Source organism: Microdochium trichocladiopsis (genome assembly GCF_020744255.1).
Source record: "Microdochium trichocladiopsis strain MPI-CAGE-CH-0230 chromosome Unknown B0I36scaffold_4, whole genome shotgun sequence".
Classification (NCBI taxonomy): Eukaryota; Fungi; Ascomycota; class Sordariomycetes; order Xylariales; family Microdochiaceae; genus Microdochium; species Microdochium trichocladiopsis.
The window spans coordinates 2,648,139-2,670,113 of NW_025763547.1; the positions used below are offsets into that span (position 1 = coordinate 2,648,139).

General features: G+C 56.8%; 6 protein-coding genes across 6 annotated transcripts; 2 read left to right on the plus strand and 4 right to left on the minus strand.

Moving 5' to 3' along the window:
- Nucleotides 1–8,810: 8,810 nt before the first annotated feature.
- B0I36DRAFT_321348 (uncharacterized protein) lies at nt 8,811–9,497 on the plus strand (the record flags this gene model as incomplete). Its single annotated transcript, XM_046153688.1, has 1 exon — nt 8,811–9,497. A coding segment is annotated over exon 1 (533 nt), but the record flags the coding sequence as incomplete, so codon positions are not given.
- A 1,534-nt stretch (nt 9,498–11,031) lies between these two features.
- On the minus strand, nt 11,032–12,130 carry B0I36DRAFT_108536 (uncharacterized protein). Its single transcript, XM_046147846.1, has one exon. The coding sequence runs from the start codon at nt 11,791–11,793 to the stop codon at nt 11,101–11,103; it is 693 nt and encodes a 230-aa protein (XP_046014228.1). The 5' UTR covers nt 11,794–12,130; the 3' UTR covers nt 11,032–11,100.
- A 337-nt stretch (nt 12,131–12,467) lies between these two features.
- Nucleotides 12,468–14,174, minus strand: B0I36DRAFT_362070 (DHHC zinc finger domain-containing protein; the record flags this gene model as incomplete). Its single annotated transcript, XM_046158590.1, has 2 exons — nt 12,468–13,942; nt 14,027–14,174. 2 exons carry the CDS (start codon nt 14,172–14,174, stop codon nt 12,468–12,470), a joined length of 1,623 nt encoding a protein of 540 aa, XP_046014229.1.
- A 616-nt stretch (nt 14,175–14,790) lies between these two features.
- B0I36DRAFT_408024 (uncharacterized protein) lies at nt 14,791–16,375 on the minus strand (the record flags this gene model as incomplete). Its single annotated transcript, XM_046161857.1, has 3 exons — nt 14,791–15,275; nt 15,497–16,116; nt 16,190–16,375. 3 exons carry the CDS (start codon nt 16,373–16,375, stop codon nt 15,071–15,073), a joined length of 1,011 nt encoding a protein of 336 aa, XP_046014230.1. The 3' UTR covers nt 14,791–15,070.
- Nucleotides 16,376–17,045: 670 nt separating this feature from the next.
- B0I36DRAFT_266549 (ubiquitin-conjugating enzyme/RWD-like protein) lies at nt 17,046–18,457 on the plus strand. Its single transcript, XM_046151214.1, has 2 exons — nt 17,046–17,371; nt 17,464–18,457. Exons 1-2 carry the CDS (start codon nt 17,323–17,325, stop codon nt 18,387–18,389), a joined length of 975 nt encoding a protein of 324 aa, XP_046014231.1. The 5' UTR covers nt 17,046–17,322; the 3' UTR covers nt 18,390–18,457.
- On the minus strand, nt 18,452–21,423 carry B0I36DRAFT_321356 (uncharacterized protein). Its single transcript, XM_046153689.1, has one exon. The coding sequence runs from the start codon at nt 21,300–21,302 to the stop codon at nt 18,714–18,716; it is 2,589 nt and encodes an 862-aa protein (XP_046014232.1). The 5' UTR covers nt 21,303–21,423; the 3' UTR covers nt 18,452–18,713.
- Nucleotides 21,424–21,975: the final 552 nt, after the last annotated feature.

Genomic DNA, 21,975 nt, shown 5'->3' on the forward strand with positions numbered 1-21,975 from the left:
GGGGGGGGTACGGTAGGTACGTCCTCCCCAGCCCGTGCAGCCCGTGCTGGCGTCCTTTTGATTGTCCCCCGCAAGGGTTGGGTACGTACGACTTGGCCCCTCCTTCAACCACCTGCCAGGTACCTGCCGGACCTGGGCGGCGATGCAGTCGAGGCCGTGGAGGCTCGAGGCTCGAGGCTCATGTACCTTGTCCATGCGAGCCGGCGCGCGGTGTTGCCAGCCTCAGATGCCCCAGGCATGGCTCCGCGAGATCTCTCTGCGCGCATCTGCGCGCCGGGCACACAGAGGCCTCGAAAAGGGGGGCGTTGAGCAAGTTGCGGCCAAGGGGAAACCTTGGAAGCGGAATGATAGGGGGTCCAGAGCAGATCGGGCTCGAGTGCTCGACTAGCGCACAATGGTGTTGCAAACAGACGAGAGCGGACAACACAAAAAAGGCACGCGCTCTGGAGGGGCTCAGTGGGAGGGCTTGCAGGGGGGCCCAGGAAGAAGAAGGGGGGCGTGTGCGCATGACGGCATAGGGGTGGCAACGGTCCTGCGAAGCACCCCAGGCAAAACTTTGATAGAGTGCATTTCTGACGGATCCCGCTGGTGAGGGCGAGATGTGGGTTGGCCAGCTCAGACACACGACCGGTGATATCCCCATCTCGGCCAGCAGCTCAATGGACTGCTGCTCAGTATCCATGCTGTGACATGACGATCCGTGTTGAGCTTCCTGGCACCGCATTCTGCATTCTGGGCCATGCTTGATGGTGAGGGTGCTTCGAGGCCCGCCAGAGCTGACGCCACTTAGACATTGTCTGAGTTCGCACGGGCTGGCTCACCGACATACATGCCTCGGGAAAGGGCCCCCCCAAGGTGAGACAGCCCTCAGCCAGCCCTCAGGATGAATATCCCACGTGCAGAGCGTCCCTCGCCCCAGGTAGAATAGGCATCATGTCGAGACAGGCACAGATGCTGGATTGTGTCCATGCCACAAGACAATGCGATCGCTCCGGTCCGGATACGGCGGCGGCTTGGTGACTCGTCCTGGTGTGCGTCAAAACTGTGGGTAACTGGTGGTCGGCCGCTTGCCGGCCACTGTCTCGCCTGGAGTTTCCTTGTGGCTGAACTGAAATGTCACGCAACCGACAAGAATAGGATCAGGTCATGTCCTCGCCTGCCTTCACCGACAAAGGCCAGTGGGCATAATAATAGTCTGGCGAGTCTGGTAGGAATGCGGGGGGCACGACTGTTGGCATTGCCGATCAAGTTTCAAGTCCCCGACTGTGGGTGGTTTCTCGTATACGTTACCCTTCGCTGTGCGGCCAGCCAACGAAATGCCTCCGAATGCCTCCGAATATAGATCTGCCTCAGTTGCATCTAAGATATGCTCACAATGCGTCTTTCGAACGTGGTCGCTGGTGCAGCAGACCCGGGAGTCAAGAGCAAAGCAGAGGGGCCACTCAAAGCACCGCAGGTTTCCCATAGGGGTTTGTACCAAATGTCGCGACTGCACGGATAATCGGCCAGCACAGGCTCGGCGAGCTGTGCCTGACTACATCAGACCCCCCCCCCCCCCCAATTAGAGGCCACCCCAGTGCCGCAATCCGGGCGACTGCCTTCTGCGCAACAGTCTCGTTTGCTCGGTGGGACCAGTTGTTGCGCTAGAATGCGTCCATTCGCACGTTTGTTCCTTGAGCAGACCCAAGAACCTGATTGAAACAGAGTGTCCGGATGAAGAGTGCCGCATATTAAAACCGTCCAAGGAACGGGGCCACGTCAAACCTTAGTAGGGACCGAGGTGGTCTAGCGGCTCACAGAGCAACGGGGCGCATGATTGGGTGCCAGTAAAGATTTGGTGTGTTTTCCGTACGATTGCTCGACATTGGTTGGTCCTAGCCCTAACACTGTTCGCTCTGTTCTGAGTGGCAGCGGCTTCGAGGGTGCCACAGACGAGCAAGACTCGCCGGTAGACGTGAATCACGTAAAACAGAACACATGATGAGGTACAAGCCATCACGGGCAACAGTGATGCTCGTGCACCAGAATCATCCGTGGGCCTGATGCCAAGATTACGATCCCCCATTGGCAAAGGCCTCTGCTTGCCCACTTGGACGACCAGGTACACGAGCGAGGCGAGGGTCGCAAGGTGGAGTTTCCTGGAAGACAGCTGCAGGGGTAGGATTGGGCTGGCTACGTCATAGCCCGCCGGTGTCATAGAGGACAGGCCAGCTCTTTGTGCTGTGAGGGGCTGGTGGGCGCGGGCCCGCAAGGGGGGGCGGTGACTCGGTTTCGAGGAGTGGTTGGCTGGCAAGCTTTCGTTTCTAGCCGTTCTGTTCCTTTGTGCCTTGAGCTAGAGTCTTTGATCGGCCTGTGCCGAACAGACGCAACAGTCTCCCCACGCCACGGATCTGCAGGGCAAGCAAGGCCCAAGGCACGCTCAGTGACGATGACCGCCGAGCTGAGATCGCTCCGCACGCTGGTGCGCCAGGACCTTGCGATGGTTCCGCAGCCGGACACTCCGAAGAGCATCTTGTGCCCTCGCTTCGAAAGATATACAGAACATGCCGGTGATCTTGTCCCGCACGGAGGAGGGAGAGTATTCGAAGGGCACTGGATGGGGATCTGACAACAAAAAGCCGGGAGTGGAATAGGCCAAGGTCGGGCTGAGCTCCGGGGGAGTGGCTACGACCCCAGGGTGTGCGTGCAGTGGATCTTTGCTTCAGAGCTTCGTGTTGGAGCGTTGTGTGTCTGTCTGGCAGACGAAGCTCGGTGTGACCAAGCTTATGGTTTCACAACATTGAAACTTTTTGGTTGCCGTGGTGCAAACAGATGTTTGTGCCTTCGTGCGGGCTCGCAACGGACGGCATCGTGTCGAGCGCCGGCCACACGCCGCCGGCCCGCGCAGACCAGCTTTGTCCCCCCCAAGCCCAGTGCCGCCCGCATGAACCAGTGCTAAGCAACGACTCATCGCAACCTTTAGTCCGCGGCAGTCGAGTTTATCTCAGGTTGGCGACTATTGAGAACATTGCGGCCCGTCCGCCCCCCGACTTCAAAGGATGCAAAGCCACGCTAGACAGACGCGGAATGATGCCATCGAAGAATCACCAATCCCCTGTATGAACCTGATTAGCGCAATGGCTTCTTCCACGGGTGCAGCTCGTAGGCATGATGTGAGATGATTTTGACTTTGGGTTATTTTAACACCCGCGCGGGTGGCTGTTTTGTTCCAAGTGCAAATTTGGACACTCAGTTATGGCTTGGATCCATACGACGGCGCCTCACAACACGTGCGATCTTGTGCAAGTATTGCCGTACCTTGCGACTCGCGACAGCGCCTTCCTCAGGCTGAGTGAGCGCCGAGGACATTGGCAGGTCGTTTGGCGCGTCATTGTCCCCTGTTGGCGCCACGATCCACATGGTCGTTATTCTGCTGCCTAAAGGCACAAGTTCCAGCTTTAGGACTCTCACTGGCCGTCAATGCGGGCTGTGCCCTCTAGCGGTGGAACATGGTCTCGGCAGCCGGAACAGATCGTGTTCCTGGACACACGGGCCACTGGAAATTGTTCCGTAGTTGGCGGAGAGCCGGCCGAGGATGTCTCGTTCCCTGTCTGGGGTGGCAATGCCCCTGTTGCTGCTGCAAGACATTCTCTGCCCACCGCCGCCGCATGCCACTAAGTAATCTACAGCAGCACGCACTGCGCAAGAAATCCGAGGCATTTTGGGGTTTCCGGTTGCGGAGTTCGCCATGGAGGATCTTCACCTCGAAGCCACGAGACGACTTCCTCTTGCGAGAAGTTATGATCATCAGGGGCTTCCCAGGCTGTTTTACATTGCGGATCACTGGCGGTGTCCGCCGGACCACCCAATTTCCCTTGCCGTGACGCAGAGAGCGGCGAGAACGGGCCCAGCTGTCGAGAGTAGATCCCTTTTTGGTTCCTGCCATGCGCGGCATTGAGGCGCCGCGTCAACGCGTAACAAATACATATTACTGTCGATATGCTGGCGGGGCTGGACTGCTCGAAGACGCGTGGTCTCGGGCAGCCCACTACTGGTGGTCGTCACTGGGGCGTCATCAGTCGTGGGCCGCCCAGCTGCCACGGGGTATGAGGGCCAGCGCGATTGATATGAATCCCCGCGTAAATCAGACGGACGACGCCGAGCAGAAGGCAGGTGGTATCCCGATGCTGCACCCGAAATGTACAGATCTGGACAACAGGGGGCTGGAGGCCAATGCGAGCCAAGGACGACCAGACGGATGCCGATGGGCGCTGAAGGAAGGTGCAGCCAGGCATTGTGCCTGGCACACACACCCGTTTGCGTCTGCCGCGGGTTGATGGTTGTGCCTTCTAAGCTGCATCCAGCAGCCAGCCCGCTTGCCACATCGCACAAGTGGACGAGCCAACTCCATCGCACTTTTTTGCATCACGCCCTTGATTGCACGAGCATAGCGTACTTGGGAGCACCTGGGTGGATGCATCGTGTTCAGTTGACGATTGTCAGGATCAAGCTAGTGTGACACCACAACCCCGCCCGTCGTAGATAGACGGGCACACTGCCCAGCACACCCTGGTCAAAGAATGCACTACGGAGTACGTAAGTAACCTTGGAACACGACAACGAAGCGCTGCACGTTTACAGGGCTGTAGAACCCCGGGTTGACATCACCTATCATCGCAGATTTACAGGCTGCCCATCTCAAGTGGCGCTGCAGATAGCGTCGACCTAGCGGGGACCCAGTGACTTCTCCGTGCCTGGGCAAAGCCATTGCTGCGCAGCCGCGAATCAAGAAGACGCGCGGAACGTTTGAACGGAATTGGGATCGGCCTATAAGCACACGCTTCTCGGCATCTGTCGAAGGTCGTAAGTGAAGTCGGGTGTTTCACGCTGTCCGGGGTTGACAGCTGCTGACGCCGCCTTTCCAATAGCACCCTCCAAAGCCTTGTGTCAAAACTTGGTACACTCGCAGAAGGTGGCCTGCTGAGGTCGAAGGATCTCAGACCCTACATTTGCGCGCCGCTGCGCTCCATGACCAGCCATCCTATGGCATGCAGCTGCGGTGAAGAGATGCTGTCGCGCCGCATGTGCCAACCGCATGACGGGGGTGGTAGAAGAAGTCACGAGAACGCTACCCCTGTGCTTTCCTGTGCTTGCTCGCGACCACATCTACTGGCTGTCACGACGTTTGCCATCATGCAAACCCACGAAGTCAATGATCGCGAGCCTCATTCCTGGGTAGCACCACACTGCCTTGACATGAGAACTGGTGCGTCGATCCCTATCCGACTGGGCAGATCGAAACAAGACTGCGTCTTTCTGGGCGAACAGGCCCCATTTTCAAACAAATCGTTGTTGGACCAGATGGGATTTGCTAGCCGAGCAATCGTCACGCCCCCCAGCCAGAAGCGTATTGGGCACAAATGCTGGACCAGCCTGCATGCGGTGTATTCTTATTGGGCACACCCTCCAGACACGACCAATGAAAGCGGACCTCCACCACAAAAAGGGCATGTGCCTGCGCAATGCACAACCCTGGCTCACTCCGTTTCATGCTTTGGACGTGAGATCTCTGTATCCTGGTTCACTCCTCCAATGCAGTGTCATGACGAGGGCCGCATGCCAGAGTGCATTCGAGATACGTGGATAAGGGCTGGAAGCAGACTTTCGATTTCGGGCGATTGCAGTGTTGCTGCTCAGGTAAGCGGCAGATCAGAGGACGGCGGCAGGTATTCTGAGTGTAATGACCCCATGCTTGACCGCATGGCGTGCCTGTCATGATCGCATGAACACGACGATCCCGCGCATGGCTCTGGTGCTTGCACTAGCTAGGAAACAAAACAAACATGTTTCCGCCAGGCAGAATTACCCGAGGCAGTCCCTCATGAACGCCGAGTATTTGTGGCCAGGATCTGGCTGGAGTAGAACAGGGCTTCAGCCGGTCTTCTGGAAGGCAGACCCTGGCAGCGCCATGGACACACTATCACTGCGGGGACTGACGAGTAAATTTAGCACTTCGTATCCAGATCCGTCTGTACGCTGTGGAACGCAACGCCCGTCCTTCATCGAGTTCGTGTCCGTTGGTCCCCGCACTAGGGAGCTGGTGCACCGGCCTGGCATTCACCCACTTCCTTCGCCGTCCAGCGACAATCAAGCAGAAGCATGCAAGCCTCCGGGCGGGGGATATCACCCGCGCAGGCGCGACAAAAGGGTCCTTTCCGACAAACGCCCTATGGATTGCCCAGGAAACCAAGCTCTGCGATGTGGGCAAGGCATTAGACCCTTATGCTATCAACGCGCCCCACGCCTCCGTGAGCGCCGCAAGACGGTTTGAGTGTCACGACTGCCAACTGCGTCTGACTCGCCAGCCCAGCATGCACGATTGCGACGAGCGACAGAGCTCATGCGCGACTCGCTCGAAACTGCCAAGTATTAAGAGTAGTGCCCACGGCCAGGCGGGTTCTTGCTGTAGATACACGACTCAGCTGTCGAGTGCTGAACGGGGACAACGGGTGTGTCCACGGACCAATTGATCCAGCCTCCTCTTTTTCCGCATCAAGTTGCAAGAGCACACCCACGATGGACAAAGAAGCCCCTGATGCGACCCAGCACGGTCCGTTGCATGCGCCCGCCCGACCAGGGACATGCGAACACCATCGTCACATGGACTGGCCCACGTGAGCACTCGGACGCGGGCCTGTCATAGATGCAGCTGCAGGCACTTTGCAGGGACGCATCTCACCTGCGAGGAGGAGGCGCCAAGTTGCTCGACGTCGCCCAGGATGTATACACTACCATGGTTGTACACACGCAGCCCATGCTCAGGTTGCTGCAAGTCCCCGCGCTGCGCAGCAAACCCTGCCCCAGCTGCAATGCCGTGTCCCACAATGATACAGCCTTTTGTGCGCGCTGTCCTACGGTTATGGCGGCATGGGCCCGTCTTCTGGTTTGCCAATTGCTCGGAGCTCGCCGCCGGCGCACTGCTACACATCATGCACATATTCGTGCGTTGCACGAGCGTATGGGGCGCGCAGGTTGGAGATTGGGATTTGGAGTTTGGGGGTTCTTGGAGCTTCTTGGAGCTCTCCAAGCTCTCATCGTTGCAAGCAAGGGTCCTCTGCACAGTCTGTCTGTCTGGCTGGCTGTGGTTCAGTTCAGGCTATGCTCAGCCCGCAGCTGGCCCAAGCCAACACAGCCAGCGGCAAGCATGCAGCACGACTTTTTGATGCATCGTGCACCGTTCGCCGCAGGGATTCCTCAGCCGGCCGGCTCGATGCACCACTCAGCTGTCTATGTGGTCAACAATGACGCAAGTGTCGTTGTTGTGCCCCCGGGTGCCTTTGCTGGTCGGCCGGCCACCCGCTCAGAGACACAGCAACATGCGTCGTACACCATTCTGAGTAGAACATGGCCCTGTCCGATACACTGCCTCTCTGGAGTTGGTCTTGGTCGCCCTTGGATGTTGGGATGCCCTGGTACATACCTTGAGGTAAACCTAGTGCCAGCTTCTGCAACGAGGACCACCTGCTGGCACAGGAGATGATGTCCCAGCAAGCCCTGGACGGAGCTCCAGCCGGCAAATCCGCAGATATAATTAGTGGTTAGCATCGGCATGAACTCAGTCAGTGACCATTCCTCCTACGAGGATTGTCCCCCAAGCCACTTGACTAAGCGACGGGTACTTGCATGGCGTGCTCTCACTTGGGGTGACCTCCAATTGCGACCCGTCACTTGGCGTATGCAGCTTGATTAGAATTCTTTGCCCTTGGAGATGATCGCCGGCATGGAGCGAGCAACTCCACCGTTTTGCTGGCCATGCGCATTGAAGCCGGTGTGCCAGCGCATCGGAGCTGACGTCGTCGTCATCTTCCCGCTGTCAGAGATGCTGCGCCAGTGGCCCTCATGATGGCTGGATCAGGGGTGCACGCATGCCGGGTGAGAGGTGGTGGCTTATGTCGATCACGGCAACCCTGCGCTTAACAAGGCAGTTCGTGAGAGGAGGAGGTACCTGAACTGTCAACGACCAGATGCCACTGATTCTGATTCATCACCAAAACAGGTTCTTCCCACTTGCCCGCACGACTGGGTTGGGGTCTGCCCCCATCTGCGCCAACAGCTCCGCAAATGGCTTGCTGCAGGCTTGCCTGCTTACCTCACTTACCTACTTGGCGTGGAGATGACTTCCTGGGGGCTGTGACTGCAAACCGGCTCGGCCCATGAACTCGAGGTCAGCACAGCCTGCCACCTTGCACAACATCACGACTCTGCATACAGCGCCCACCGGCTTGTGTACAACGGCCGAGGTGCTTCTCACTTGCTCCTCGTGGCAGTGTCATGCGGCTCATATTTCCACCACCAGCCGTCCGACCCCAGGGCATATGCGTGCGAGCTGTCGTCGACCTCCTTTGACCGCATCAGACCGACCCTGGGATAGTAGCGACTTGGATGTTCCAGCCTGTGTAGCGCAGCTATACCGAGCCGAGCCAAAGCAGAGCCGCCCGGTCGCCAGCACGAGACACGTCTGCTTGATGCGGTGCCGTGAGGCACGAACTGGCACGTCTATTTCGGGAACGACGACGACTTGGGGAACGCCTCGAATGTCGTGCCTCAGCGCGCGTGATCCACCCGACTGCCTGCCCGCCGAAGCCGGGCGGCGGCCATGAGACACCCGGGACAATGCCAGGAAGGAATGGGCAAAGGTGAACCCCCACACTCCGAAAATACTCACCGTGGCCGACAGCTGCCGAGGTGACAGGTCATCTCATGGAATGCACGGCATGGCCAAACCGACTGTCATCTGCTCCGCGTGCGGTTGCTGCTGCTGCTGCTTGTGGCTGACTGACCCGAGGGCGTGGTCGGCCGCCACCACCACCACCACCACCCCATGCACGCATATATGCAAGCATGCATGCTCTCTCTCTCTCTCTCACTCTCTTACCCATCCATATCCATAAAGCCGCTGCACGCATGTACGTACGTCTCGCGGAACATGCCAGCGTCCAGCTTACACGCAGTTCAACCCACCGCCGCCATAAGCCTACCTAGCCTTTTGTTGCTTCGGGCCTTTTGCATGGCGCGCGCGCGCAGAGTAGGGTCGACAAAAGGCGCTCGCATAAATTGCATGCACGGAGTGGACTACCATGCGGATGCTTGCAGCTACAGTATTAATTACTACTGCTGCTTTGCTTGCGGTGGTGTAACACAGACAACGCCTCCTCACGGGCGCAGCCGCCGCAGCATGGTTGCCTTGTCAGACAGGCGGCTTGTATCACGCACTCACGCACCACGATCCAGCGACAACAACAACAAAAACAAAAACATCAAAAACGCCCTGAGAGATATTTTTGCCCCCCCCCCGGCGCGGCGCCCGAGGAGGGTAACGCTGGGTGGCTGGGTGGCTGGGTGGCCCCAAAGTAGCGCCCGGGCATCGGCTGCGGCCACTGGTGAAAGGCGGACTGGATGTAAGGTCTCGGACCAAACGTGCATTGCATGTATGTAGACAGACAGACAGACAGACAGACAGACAGACAGACAGACAGACAGTCAGTCAGTCGGGTCGGACCCTCCGATGGCTTACGCATGCGGGCTGGTTCGTCCGTGTGCTGGCTGCTGCCCGCTGCCCGGAGCCGACAATGTCCTTTCTCGTCTTATGGGCTGACGATCTGTCTATCCTCTTTTCTCGCGAGGCTGCTCGGGGATATCCCGAGCAATGCTGCAAACACAATAGTCTATCGTGACGATGCATCCCGCTTGCGGCTTGACCCGGCGGGGGAAAACAAGAAAGTCAGCCCGAATGGTGAAGACCCCAGGGCTGGTTGAGTTCTTACAAACGTCAAGCTAAAAAACCTGCGCCGCCCTGGCCCCCTCCTCCGTGCTGGTTACACCACATCTCCACAGATCGTACTCCGCGATGTCTGGCTGGGATATGTACATGGACATCCGGGCGACTTTCTCGTCCCATCGGCGGCGGCTGCTTCGTCGAGTTAGGCAAATGTTGTTGGGTGAAAGAAGGACGAAAGAGGCGGCCCATATGCCCGCGTCCTCTTCAGGAACCCAGCCAGTTTAGGGCGTGGGACCCTCCCTGTCTTGTCACGTCGCACAAAGACACTTTCTCGTAGGCTTTCGTCCTCTTTTCAGAAGCCAGCCAGTCAGAACGGGGGGCGTGTGACTCTCTGTCTGTCACGTCGCACAAGACAACTTCTCGTCGTAGGAGGCTTCTCCCCGGAGGCTGAGCCCGAAGCACCGGGTGGCGAGGGCAGATGTTCGCTCCCGAGTCAAGGATCTCACCTGCACACGCACACAACGAGCTTAGAATAGTGGAAGACATCTGATATCCACGTCCAAGAATAGATCTTTATATACGTTTATTTAAGTTAAACATGTCCTTTACTAGTGTATCAAATAAAACCATCGCTGGGGGGAGCTGGGCGTGATATGTCGCCGTGGGTGGCGATGATATAAACCTTAAAGGGAATGCCTCTTGTCATCTCCTCTCCAAGTAAGCAGAGACACATGCAAAGTGATTGTCTGCTTTCTGAAAATAAAATAAAAGGGCCGCTGACATCGCCGAGTGGTCCGTCACGGCTTCGACCAGGCAGAGTGGAGTCGTATAACGGTTTTTCTCCTTTCCCCAAAAAGCTCATCCCGAAAAGATTCAATATTCACTTCCGTTGCAAAATACTGCCGTAAGCTAGTTTGACTCGAGCTGGTTTTTTATTTATTTAAAAGCATGCGAGAAATACAGGATGGGCTACTGGTGTAAGAGAGAGCGCGCTTCCCGGTGGCCATTGGAGTTTGCTTGCTTGGAACAAAAACAGCTCAATGGCTGAATTGGAGTGTCAGTGATAAGAGTCGGCGGCCGATGTTGGAACTAGAGGAGCTGTATGACAGCGAGGTTGAGATTTACTGCAGAAACAAGGCGGTTTAGTAGGTCGATTTCACATGGACTTTGTGTTCTCGTAGCCTTGGTTTCTAGAACAATGACGAGGCCCATGGTGTTTCCCTGTTGATATAGATTATCGATGCTTTCCATGCCTCACCACATTTGAAATCAGCTTCCTGTTTGAAAAGTCTTTTATAAGTTTCTGGAAATATAAAATAAAAGTTCACAACTAGCAGCCCGCCTCACCAGTCACCGCCCTCTCCAGCAGCAACATACTCAAACTCATCCTCGCCGTCCTCCTCAAACGTGCCGTACAGCGTGACAATCTCCTCCTTGTCCCCGTCCTCCCCGTCGCCCTTCTTACCAGGCAAAAGATCACCCAGAGGCACCGCAATCGTCAGGAACCCGTCCCCCAAGAGGCGCAGCTTCGCGGTGACCTTGCGTCTACTGTTGCTGCTGCTGCTATCCTCCACGCCAACAGCAGCAGTAGGAGCAGCAGCACCGTCGTGCTTGAAAGTCTGTACCAGCTCTACCAGACCTCCATCTTCCTCCCCCGCAACGACCTCCGCGGGCCGCCGGACGGGCTCGAACCGCACATGCCTCTCCCCGACGTGCAGCGTGGCCAGCAGCTCCCCGGGCTGGAAGCTCCCCGGGTACAGCTCGTTGGCGAAGTCGGTGTCGTAGAACTCGAGGACCCACTCGTCGCACTCCTGGTCGTAGGCCTCGAACCACGAGGGCGGCAGGTGCGAGAGGAGCTGGGGCGAGAAGAGCGTCCACGTGCCCTCGGAGATGTTGTCGAGCGGGAAACTGACCGCGCCCGCTGCCGGGGAGGAAGCAGAAGAGACGAGTTTGGATCTCTGGGCGAGGACTTTGTCCTGCGCTGCCTGGTGGGCCGCTCGGAGCTCGGCCGGGGTGATTGAAGGAGGAGGAGGCATTTGTCCTGTGTGGGTAAAGGACTCTGTGCAATGGATTTGTTTGTGTGTCTGTTTGTTGATGGCTTGATTGCTGGTTTGTAATTTTTGTTTGTTTTTTGTTTCCTTTTTGTGTTTTTCTGCCTTTGAGATCTCCTTATTGCTTGGATAACACAAATGATAACGGCTGTGTGGAATTATACCGAGGAAGCACCTTTGGCTTGCACGGCGTATGCTTGGTTGTCTCTTCTTAGATCCTTGCTTCACGGGTTTGTCTCGAAGTGACCTGTGAGCTGAGTTGGGGTGCTTAGCACGCGTTCTCTGATGATTCGTGATTCGATGGATTAGTTGCTGTACAGCGCTGTTCTGCTTCGTCCTTTCTCCGCTCAAAAACGAGGAGGGGGCACGCACGAGAGGGAAAAAAAAATCCCCACACCGCTTTCCACCACCGTGCGTTGTCGTCAACAACTGAATCTATAGAGGATGAATTGGCCACTTCGTGTCGATGAGGGGCTGCTGCATGTACTATCCCGACATACCACGTCCATTGCTTGAGATTCCGTGGCGGCAAGACCACTACGAACGCCTCTGCTAGAATTGCAACAGTGCCATGTTGATAATGTCCGGTAACCCGCCAAACGCGATATTCATTTTATTACACCAATGTGCTATCTGCAGATATCTGCAAGCTACATCTTTTAGTCCAGGTCCTCCTCGTCATCCACCTTTGGCGCCGGACTCTTGGTCTGGCTCGGCGTGCTCGTCCTCGAAGACGACTTGCGCAGGAGCCCGCTCGCGCCGCTCTTGGCCCACCCTCCGTTCGTGACAAGGTTCATGGCCTGGTGCTCGGCCTTGCGCACGGTCGCCGCGGCCGCGGCCTCTTCGTCACTGCTCGTGTCGTAGTCGTCTTCGTCCTCGTCGTCCTTGAGGAGGTCGTCGTCTGGTTGCAGGTTACGGCCGCGCGAGTTGAGCGTGCGCATCTGCACCGACGAGCCCGGCGTGTCGGCATAGAGGTTCGGATCACGCCCCAGGACCCGGTCGGCTTTCGAGGGGATCTTACGCCCCATGGAAGACATCGAAGGGGACGGCGGGCCGATGTAATGCCTGCCGGCCCCGGTCGGTCGCTCAGGAACGACAGGCACAACAGGTTCGCCCCAACCAGCAGCAGCTTCACGCTGCCTCTGCGCCGCGCGCTCGTTCGAGAGGCGCTCCCGCGCAGCGAGCCACTTGGGACTGGCCTCCCACGACCACCCGTCTCCTGTCGTGTTGATGATGGGGAAGAACCACAGCAATGGCTTGGGTCCAAACAGGTGGAGCAAGTTGCGCTTGACACCGAGGTCAAAGGCGTTGGGCAGCTTCTCCGAGTCCTGCTCGTCCATGTACTCCTCGTACCGCCGGCGAGCCCGGTCACGCTCCATCTCCTGGTACGACATCTGCCGGGGAGGGATCGCCTGCTCGTGGCTTCTGCGATACGTCTCGCCTTCCTCTGGCCGCGTGACGCCCGGGAGCGCATTGGCATGCATGTCTACTATCTGCTGCCCGTAACCAGGCTGTTGGCCGCCCAGGCCGCTATGCTGCGACTCAAAGTGGTTCTGTAGGGTCTTGCGCAGGGGGCTCAAGTATCTGGTCTTCTCGAGACATTCAATAGTGGTCTGCCCGCGCGAGGCGAGCATGATGTGCCACACAGTGAACGCGCCTACTGCCAGACCGATAATCCCAGAGATGACTGCGGCGAGGATATAGTTGACCGGCAGTAGCGTAGCCTCGTACTGGGTCTGTTCGTTGAGCTCAGCATAGACCCAGGTGCCGGATATGCCGAATGTGAAGAGGCAGAACATTGTAGTGTAGATGAGAAACAGCAGGAAGGCCTTGTGGTTCCGGAGGCCGATGCAGGTAGCCAGCCAGGGGCAGTGATGGTCCATCTTGAGCACACAACGGCGGCAAGTCGAGCAGTGGTGTGCGCGGTCGGGTTTGCGAGCCTGGCACTTTTTACAGAAGCGCATCTCGCCGTTGGACTTGACTGTGAACGAAGTGGCCTGGGGCGCCGCTGTGGTGGGAAGCGTCGCGTAGCCCGCATGGTTTGTCGTGGCGCCCGGGTCGGTGAAAACAGCTGTGGTGTAGCACCAGTTGAGCATGCCATAGAGCACAAGAGCTACGGCAGAGGTTTGTGTTCCTAAAGATTCACAAAGCCCTAGTTAGCAAGTGTCGTTCCCAGCGAGGTACACACACCCTCCCTTGCAGAACAGGATCAACTTACCTATCCAAGGAGTATGAGAAGCATGGGAGCCGATGCTGCAGTCAACCCAGACAGCCCATGTGGTCAAGCCATAGACGAAGGCGAGTGGAAAATATGTGAGGCAGCCGCAAGCACACCGTTCGAGCCGACGCGCCCACCGCATCACCATGTTGGAGGGTTGTGTTGAGGACCGCGAAGACGCGCAGTCCATATGCTCAGCTGCCGATTATTCCAAAAGGGCGAGCGGTCGTGATTTTGATCGAGTCGAAATTGCCCAAGTGTCGTCGGTACTGTAGTTTGGGCCGATCCGCTACGTCGATTGCATCGTCGCTGGCAAGGATCGACGTAACGGTTGAGGGGTGTGAAGGGCGGGCGGCGCACCGAGGTGGTCGCGGCAGGACGGGATTCTAGTGTTGTGACAGCTGGTCGCCGGTCGCTGGCGTCGGCTGAGACGGGCGTTGCGAGGTTCCGGACAGACTTGTCGAAGTGTGTCCAAGTTGTTGTTGCGGTTCTAGTCGAGGACAACAAGCAAGTCGGGGGAGCTGCAGATGACAGATGGAGGGTGAGGTGAGGCTTAGGCGGGTCGGCTGTGCTGCGCTCTGTCCGCGTCACGCCGCCTCAGGGGGCTCGACCCCTGGGCCTGGGGCGGATCGTCCGGAGTCAGGGCGGGTCCCCAAGGGGACATTTCCACGTGCAGGCACTAATTAATAGTCCCTGACTTATCCAACTGGGTCTGGAATATTCTTAGGTCAGCCTCAATAGTGTCTCTCTCTATGCGCTCTACAGTCAACCCATCGCCGGACTGTCTCCCGTGATCGTCCTGGCTCTATCTTATGCACACTACGCTACAGCTAATGGGAACTACACCGTGGCTCCAGCTGTTCCGAAACCAGACTCCTGTCATACGCACGTGCTTTCACTTATGCGAAGCGCGTCGCTGGAACTGTTTTTCTACAGCTTGCTCACGGGCTTGGCAAGCACAGACGGATTTGACTGCGCTTTGTTTGCGTCCCCTCAGCACGCTCACCATCCGTTAGAGCCTCTGCTCTGGAGCTCAGATCCCTCCTAGAAACCTAGCCCACCGCCGTGCGCGCTCTTGTTGCGCAAGTTCTCAGCTGCCCTTTCATCCACAACGATTTCCGTCATGTCGCCGCGTAGCTCGTCTATGGATATCTCTCGCTTGTCGCCATTCTCGTCTTTCACGTTGATCTTTGCGTCCAAGATGCCTCCTGTTAAGGTGGAGAGAACCTGTCGGAATTTGTCCGTTTGCCTGCAGAAGCACTTTACATATGCTGTTTCGATGTGCCGCAGAAGGGCGGTCTTCCCCGGAAATGAACGACCACATGAAGGGCAGATCTCGGGTTCAGCCCGATGAATGGGGCCTTTGAGATGCTTGATCAGCCCTTGTGCCGTGTCGGTCTTTGTTCTGCACAACCTGTTAAGCAAAGATCACTGAAGGTAGGTGCCCAATGTTGTCTGGGAACTACTTACGAGCAGCTTAGGTGAGGACACTTGAACTTGTCCAAGATGGGGTTCTTGAACACATCTGGGTTGAACCTTGGGTCGTATGGATCCTTGCAGAGCACTGCATCCCCATCTGCCGCACATGGCTTTGTGTAAAGAGCGACTCCGTGAGTGTGTTCGGCTGGAGGAGGGACTGCATTGTACGATCGCTTTGGAAAGAACGACTTGGCACCGCTCCAGGCATTTGCAGCCTTGCCGGTGTAGACGTCAACATCTCCCGAGAGCAGATCGAGCACTTTGGAGTCACCTGCGCGGAACTGGTTCGTAGGTAGCCGCGGGAAACTGCTCTGTTCCTTGTAATTCTGCTCGACGGCCGTCCCGTGGTGCACCTCAAAATTGTCGTAGGCTGGGCCTGGCACGTAGTCTGCCCAAGTGTCTGATGCCTGGTATGGCATGGCGAGATCACGGACCGGTGACTTGTCAGCTAGGGCGGTGCGGAAAGCCTGCAATTGCTGACGGCGGATTTCGAGGTCTCCTGGAAAGATGACCTTGCACTGGTTGTGCTCGACATGTTCCAGCCAAGAACCAGCGCTTGCGAAGTCGACCAAGCAGCCTGGGCATGTAATTTTCTCAACCTTCTTGTGGTCCTTGCTCGTGCAGATGCGTCAGTGTGGTGGCCGTGGGCTCTTGGTTGGGTCGTGGCCATACGACGGCACTTACACGTAGTTGGTGCTGGACGACAGATGGGCCGTCAAGGAACTGCCTGTGGCATATAGCGCATCGGAAGTGGCCCACGGTTCTCTGGTGCTTGAGCTTCTCCTCGCCAGACGGGAAAGTCTCGCCACAGCAAGGACAATCCCGTGGCTCGATTGCAGGGAGGTAGGTCTGGGTTGACCACGCCGACATGTTAGCTTGGTTGCGATGGATGCTGACCCGAGGTGGCCAACACGACTGCTGGTGGGTGGTAGAAATGGAAGTTCATCAGTGTTTTGAGAGAGGCCGTTCAAAATATATGTGTCTTGCTCTTGGCTGGTGAGCCCGTTGTGACTTGGACGTGAACCCGCCAGGGCTGCACCTGCCGCTAGATGACCTGTTTTGCGCATTGCTCGGGTAATGGCATCGATGTCCCGAGGCATCATTTCCTACAGCTGTAAGGGACAATTGATTCAACGGACAGATCGAGTTGAACAACAGCATTGCAGCGCTCAATAGTATGAAGTATTATTTTGTCTAGAGGCTGGACAACATTGCCTCAAATCGGGGCGTGCGCCACAAGAACTTTATGGTACGCATAATATGATTGATATCTGTTCTATGAGGTGGCTCTTGATGAGCTTCGCTGCCCAAGGATCCCTCTGATGATTAGAACTGTCAGCAAGCAGCAAGCATACAACACGTATCCAAAGTACCTTGTGCGTCTTTGACACGATGCTGTACGGCTGGGCTTGGCTTATATACGCTACTTGTGCAAGTAGCGTATATTTATAGCGTGCGTACTGGGTGCAGGCTGCAGGGTTCAGCGCACATACCCGAACCGGCCGGCTCCCGCGCCCCACACACCCGCCCCAAGTCAATTGGTAGTGTCCCCAGTGCCGCTGCAACGCTAACGCCCCCATCCATCTGCGGGCAAGACGCCGCCCATTACGCACCATCCCCAACCACACTCTCTCGAACAGACACATCTGGCATCATCATCCAAACCAGCATCACTACCACCTACCGCCAGCACTGTTGCCTGCTCCCACAACCATAGTATAAATAACAGCACGCAGAAGCCAGCCCCCATTCTCAGCCTCGAAAGCCCCCTCTTCACCAGCCGCTGTCCTGTCCTCAGCAGCGCAACCAGCTCCAACATGAGCGCCCCAAGATTCAATGCCAAGTCGCCCACGATAAGGCGCATCCGTACGTTCTCATGACCACCCCCAAACAAGTTAACCCGCGCGAAAAGCCCGGTTCCCTTTCCAGCTAACAGAAATCCCGCCTCCTCGCCACAGTCAAGGAAGCCGCCGAGCTCACAAACTCGCCCTCGCCCGACTACGTCGCCACGCCCCTCGAATCAGACCTGTTCGAGTGGCATTTCACCCTCCGCGGGCCCCCGCAGTCCGACTTTGCCCAGGGCATCTACCACGGCCGCATCGTGCTCCCGCCGACGTACCCCCTGCGCCCGCCCTCGTTCCGCTTCACCACGCCCAGCGGCCGCTTCGAGCCGAACCGCGAGATCTGCCTGAGCATCTCGGGCCACCACGAGGAGACGTGGCAGCCCGCCTGGGGCGTGCGCACCGCCCTCGTCGCGCTGCGCAGCTTCATGGAGAGCGACGCAAAGGGCCAGATTGGCGGCATCGACTCGAGCGAGGCCGTGCGCCTGCGCTTTGCTGCCGAGAGCAGGCGGTGGCAGTGCCCCGGGTGCGCAAAGACCAACGAGGACATCCTTGCCGAGTCAGAGGCCCGGTGGAAGGAGCTCGATGCCGCCGCCGCGGGGTCCGGATCAGGCAGTGGCGATGGCACCGGGAGTAGAAAAGAGGTGGAGATACCGGCAGAGTTGAAAATGGGATTCCGCGACGAAATGGAGGCGGCGGCGGCGGCTGCGAAGGCAGGGTCGGGCAGTCAGCCAGGCCAGACCGGGTCGTCTTCAGCAGATGCTATTGACGAGGAGAGCGCGCAGCTTGCCGAGGGTTTCGTGCAGACTGCCCCCATCGCAAATGACAGCAATTCAAGTCCGGCACCACAAGCGCATGCCCGGCAAAATCCACCCGCGCCAACCCGGACGATACCTCTTCCACCACCCCAACAGCCACAGATGCGGCAAGCGATTCGGCCAATCGACCCGAGCGCAGGAGTGCCGCCATGGGTGGACTATGCCATTGCCACATTGGTGTGCATATTGGCTGCCATGGTGTTCAAGATCATGTCGGGATACTAGCTGTAGAAGCGGATGATGGAGTAGAATAGCCTATAGCCACTAATGAGTTCACGATATTATGATTTCAATTGCAATTATTGTGCTGATTTGGATGCTACATAGGTGCGTCCAAGTGAACGACACTTTTTTCTTTTTTCTTTTACAACACGTTGCGACATCGTCGACTCATCCGACAAATTCGAGTGTGCAACTACAGACCCCAGTCTGCGAAGTATTCATTCAGCACCGCCCAGGTCATGTCTAGCGACCAACAAATTTCGCATTGGCAGAATTCCAGTCAGGAGGGCTTGACCCAGTCAGGAGGGGCTTGACAAGACTGTGGTGTCACACCTTGCTGCTTGGCACAGCGGTACTTGCGGCAGCTGTCGCCGCTGCAATGCCTTTGGCTTTCTGCTGCTCATCTAACAACGACCCGATGACGAGCCACCACCATTCATCCATGGTGGCACCCTCGCTGGAGGCCGTAAACCTCTTGAGCAAGCCAAGACGGTCAACAAAGTCTAGGATCAGCTGCGCCTCGAACAACTCAAATGTCGGCTTGAAAATGAGGCACATGCTCTGCGCAGTGACAGGTCCGCGGGTTGCAGCCGCAAAGACGAAGGAGCACAGATACTCGATCCAGTGGGCATAGTCAATTTTACCAAACAAGTTGACCCAAGCCGGGATCTCGTCATTGGGCCCTTTTGTCGGCACTTCAGCCAGCCGCGCTTGCTCGAGGATGGCCATGGCATTATTGTACTGATAGGTCTCGGATGGCGTGATGGTGATGGTGAAGTGGTAATAACTCTTGGGAAACTTGCGTCCTTCGTAGTTGCCAGGCTCATGTCCCATAGGAACGTGGCGGAAGTCGGTTTGGTGAACATGAACGCGTCCGTACGCTTGGAGATTGAGCATTGCCAAGCTACTGCCGTCATCTGCGCCATATGAGAGCTTGAATTCCTTGCCCTCCCGGAATGCGGCATCCATCTTTTCCTTGAACGCGACTGCTTGGGCAAATTTGTCGACGTGTGCATTCCTCTCGAAATGTTTGGAGAAGTTGGCATTGAGGCGAATCGACTGACCCACACGTTTGCCTTTCGTTCTTGTTGCGAACTTCTCGTCCGTCAATTGAGTGACGACGACTTCGAGAAGCTGGTTAGTGCTGTCCTCGTCACCCTGGCAGAGTTCCAGAAGTTTTGCTCGGATGCTCTCGGCCGTGCCCGGCCCGCGAATCTGCGTTCGCGTCAAAGATCGAATCCACGAACGTGCTCGGAGGATCAATTCATCGTCGAAGACCTGTGGCGCTGTTGCCAACGTGGATGCCGCCTTGCCAGCATTGGCATCAATTCGGCTAAAGAGGGAAGTTACAGAGAACCACATCTCTCTCCAGTCGGGAATTTGATCAACGGGTTCCTCTAGATCAAACTCATCATCAAAGTCTGCCCGGTCGGCTGGAAGATCGATATCTTCGTACAGCCTTAACCGGCTGGTCCATTTGACCAGAGAAAGCCAGTCGTAATCGTCAAAGTGATCGTAGTCCAGTGGTGCGAGCTCCCCTTTCTTGTAGGCTGCTAGGAATGCCTTGGGAAATATCTTCGATAATGCTGCAATGTGGACTTTGCGTTCTTTGATCACCCGACCCCAGAGTCTCCTCAGACCAGACAGTGACTGTTCAGGGAACAGCTTCAGCACCATGCCGTAGTCCGACGTCCGGTCGACACCACCACCAAGGATTTTGAAGATAATGAAGGCCGAAATGATGTCAGTCTCACCACGCAGACCCATGCGGTCGGTGGAGAGCCGACGTTTGTGGATGCGGCCTTGATGCGCAGTCGGTAATGAGGCCAGAATCCTCGTTCTGTAATCGGTTGGCCTTGAGGCTCGCTGCGGCAGCACTTTTGATCTCTGTTGAACGGCCTTGCGAGTTGACTGTGGACTTTGCGTGGTGGAGATCGAGCTGGGTGAGTTCTTCCGCAGACGTTTGACGGCCGAACCCGAAACGGACCGCAGAGGAGTCTCTGAAGAGTATAGGGATTGCCCTGGCACCTCATGAAAGGTGTGCATGAAGGGCCGCATGTTCTCGTCTAGCTGATTAGCAGGGAGCCATCGTAATTCTCCCAACATGAAGTGCTGCGGTAAGGTGGCCATGCCATGGTTGAGGAACACGTGCTCCGAGAGAGCAGAGCCGTCTCCGTTAGTCGTCGACAAATGATTGTCACCGAGTTCCCAGTGCTGGACAATCTCCACTGAGCGCTCAAAGTCACCCAGATCGTTATCCTCCAGATCGGCCAAAGCTACTACTTGGTTCGAGTGCTCAAGAGCACTCATGATCTGATCCGGAAGGTTCTGGTTGTGGACCCACTCGCGAGCGGCATCCTGCTCAGATCGCGATGCTGCAAAGTAGTCTACAGCTCTTCCAGTAGGCCGCGCCTCGCCCTTGGTCCTCCGACTGCCTCGTGGATGGCTTTTACTACTTATTCCATTTCGAGGCGTCGTCAAACCCGCGGCGTTTTCCGAGCTCTCGACTTCAATCGGCTTCTCCCTCGGCTTGCGTTTGCTTCCAGGTTTCGGCCCAGGCTTTTTTCTCACCTTTGGCGTCTGCAAGCTCGATCCCGTGTCCAGGGCGGTCGTGATGGGTGTCGGAGCAGCTTGTTCCAAGAGAGGGTCAATGTTGCCCATGTAATCGTGGCCGAAACTTTGAACATTTGCATCTGTGCCACTTAGAGCGACTCGTGCCTCCTGATCTCGGCTTTGTGATTTGGCCCATGATGGGCTGTCCAGACCTTCTGGAGAGACTCTGGCACTGATGTCGGTATTTGTGGATAGCCTGGCACGCTTGGCGGGAGTTGACTTCTTTTCTATAAGGAGTGATCTCTTCTTAGCCTTGCTGGGTGTTCCGCCAGTCGCTGTCGTGACATCTGTCATGACAGGCATTGCATAAGGCAGGATCTCGACTTCCTCAAGATCGTCGCCATTAGCAGAAACGACGATAGGTTCGTATATGCTCGACTCCTCGTCCAAACGCGGGACAGGAGAATTTTGCCGCGCAAACTCGAATCCGGGGGGGAAATACGGGTTCGGAAAGTATCTCTTGACGCCTTCCTTCGCTTCAAGCACTCGAAGATCACCTGAGGCATCGGCCAGAGAGCCAATGAAGGCCGAGTCAACCAGAATGGAGATATTATGGTTCTGAGAATGCTCATCGAAGAACGAGAAAAAGCTCTGGGCTAGGTCACCATCTCGCTCCATCTTGTTGACGATGCGGCGAAGAGCTTTCTCGTCGGGGGGAGGTAGGTCGGAGTACCGCAAATTCCACAACACGTCGACCACCGACACCAGTGAATGATCACCTGGATACACACCATCGTTGTTGCGGAAGAGGAACTCAATGATGGTCCGCACTCGCTCATTCCGTAATTGCGCAGGTTTGACTTTGATGTTTTCGAGACTGTTGATAGTGTCCTGCTCCATGCTCTTGTCTGTCCACAGCTGCTCTATGTGGCCCTGAACGCGTGTTTCAGGGTTGTAGGTGCTGTCAGACGTGAGAGGGGCATCGCGTCCCCGAGCTCGCCCGTGGCTCTGTCTTCTTTCAGAAGTTGCGCCGCGC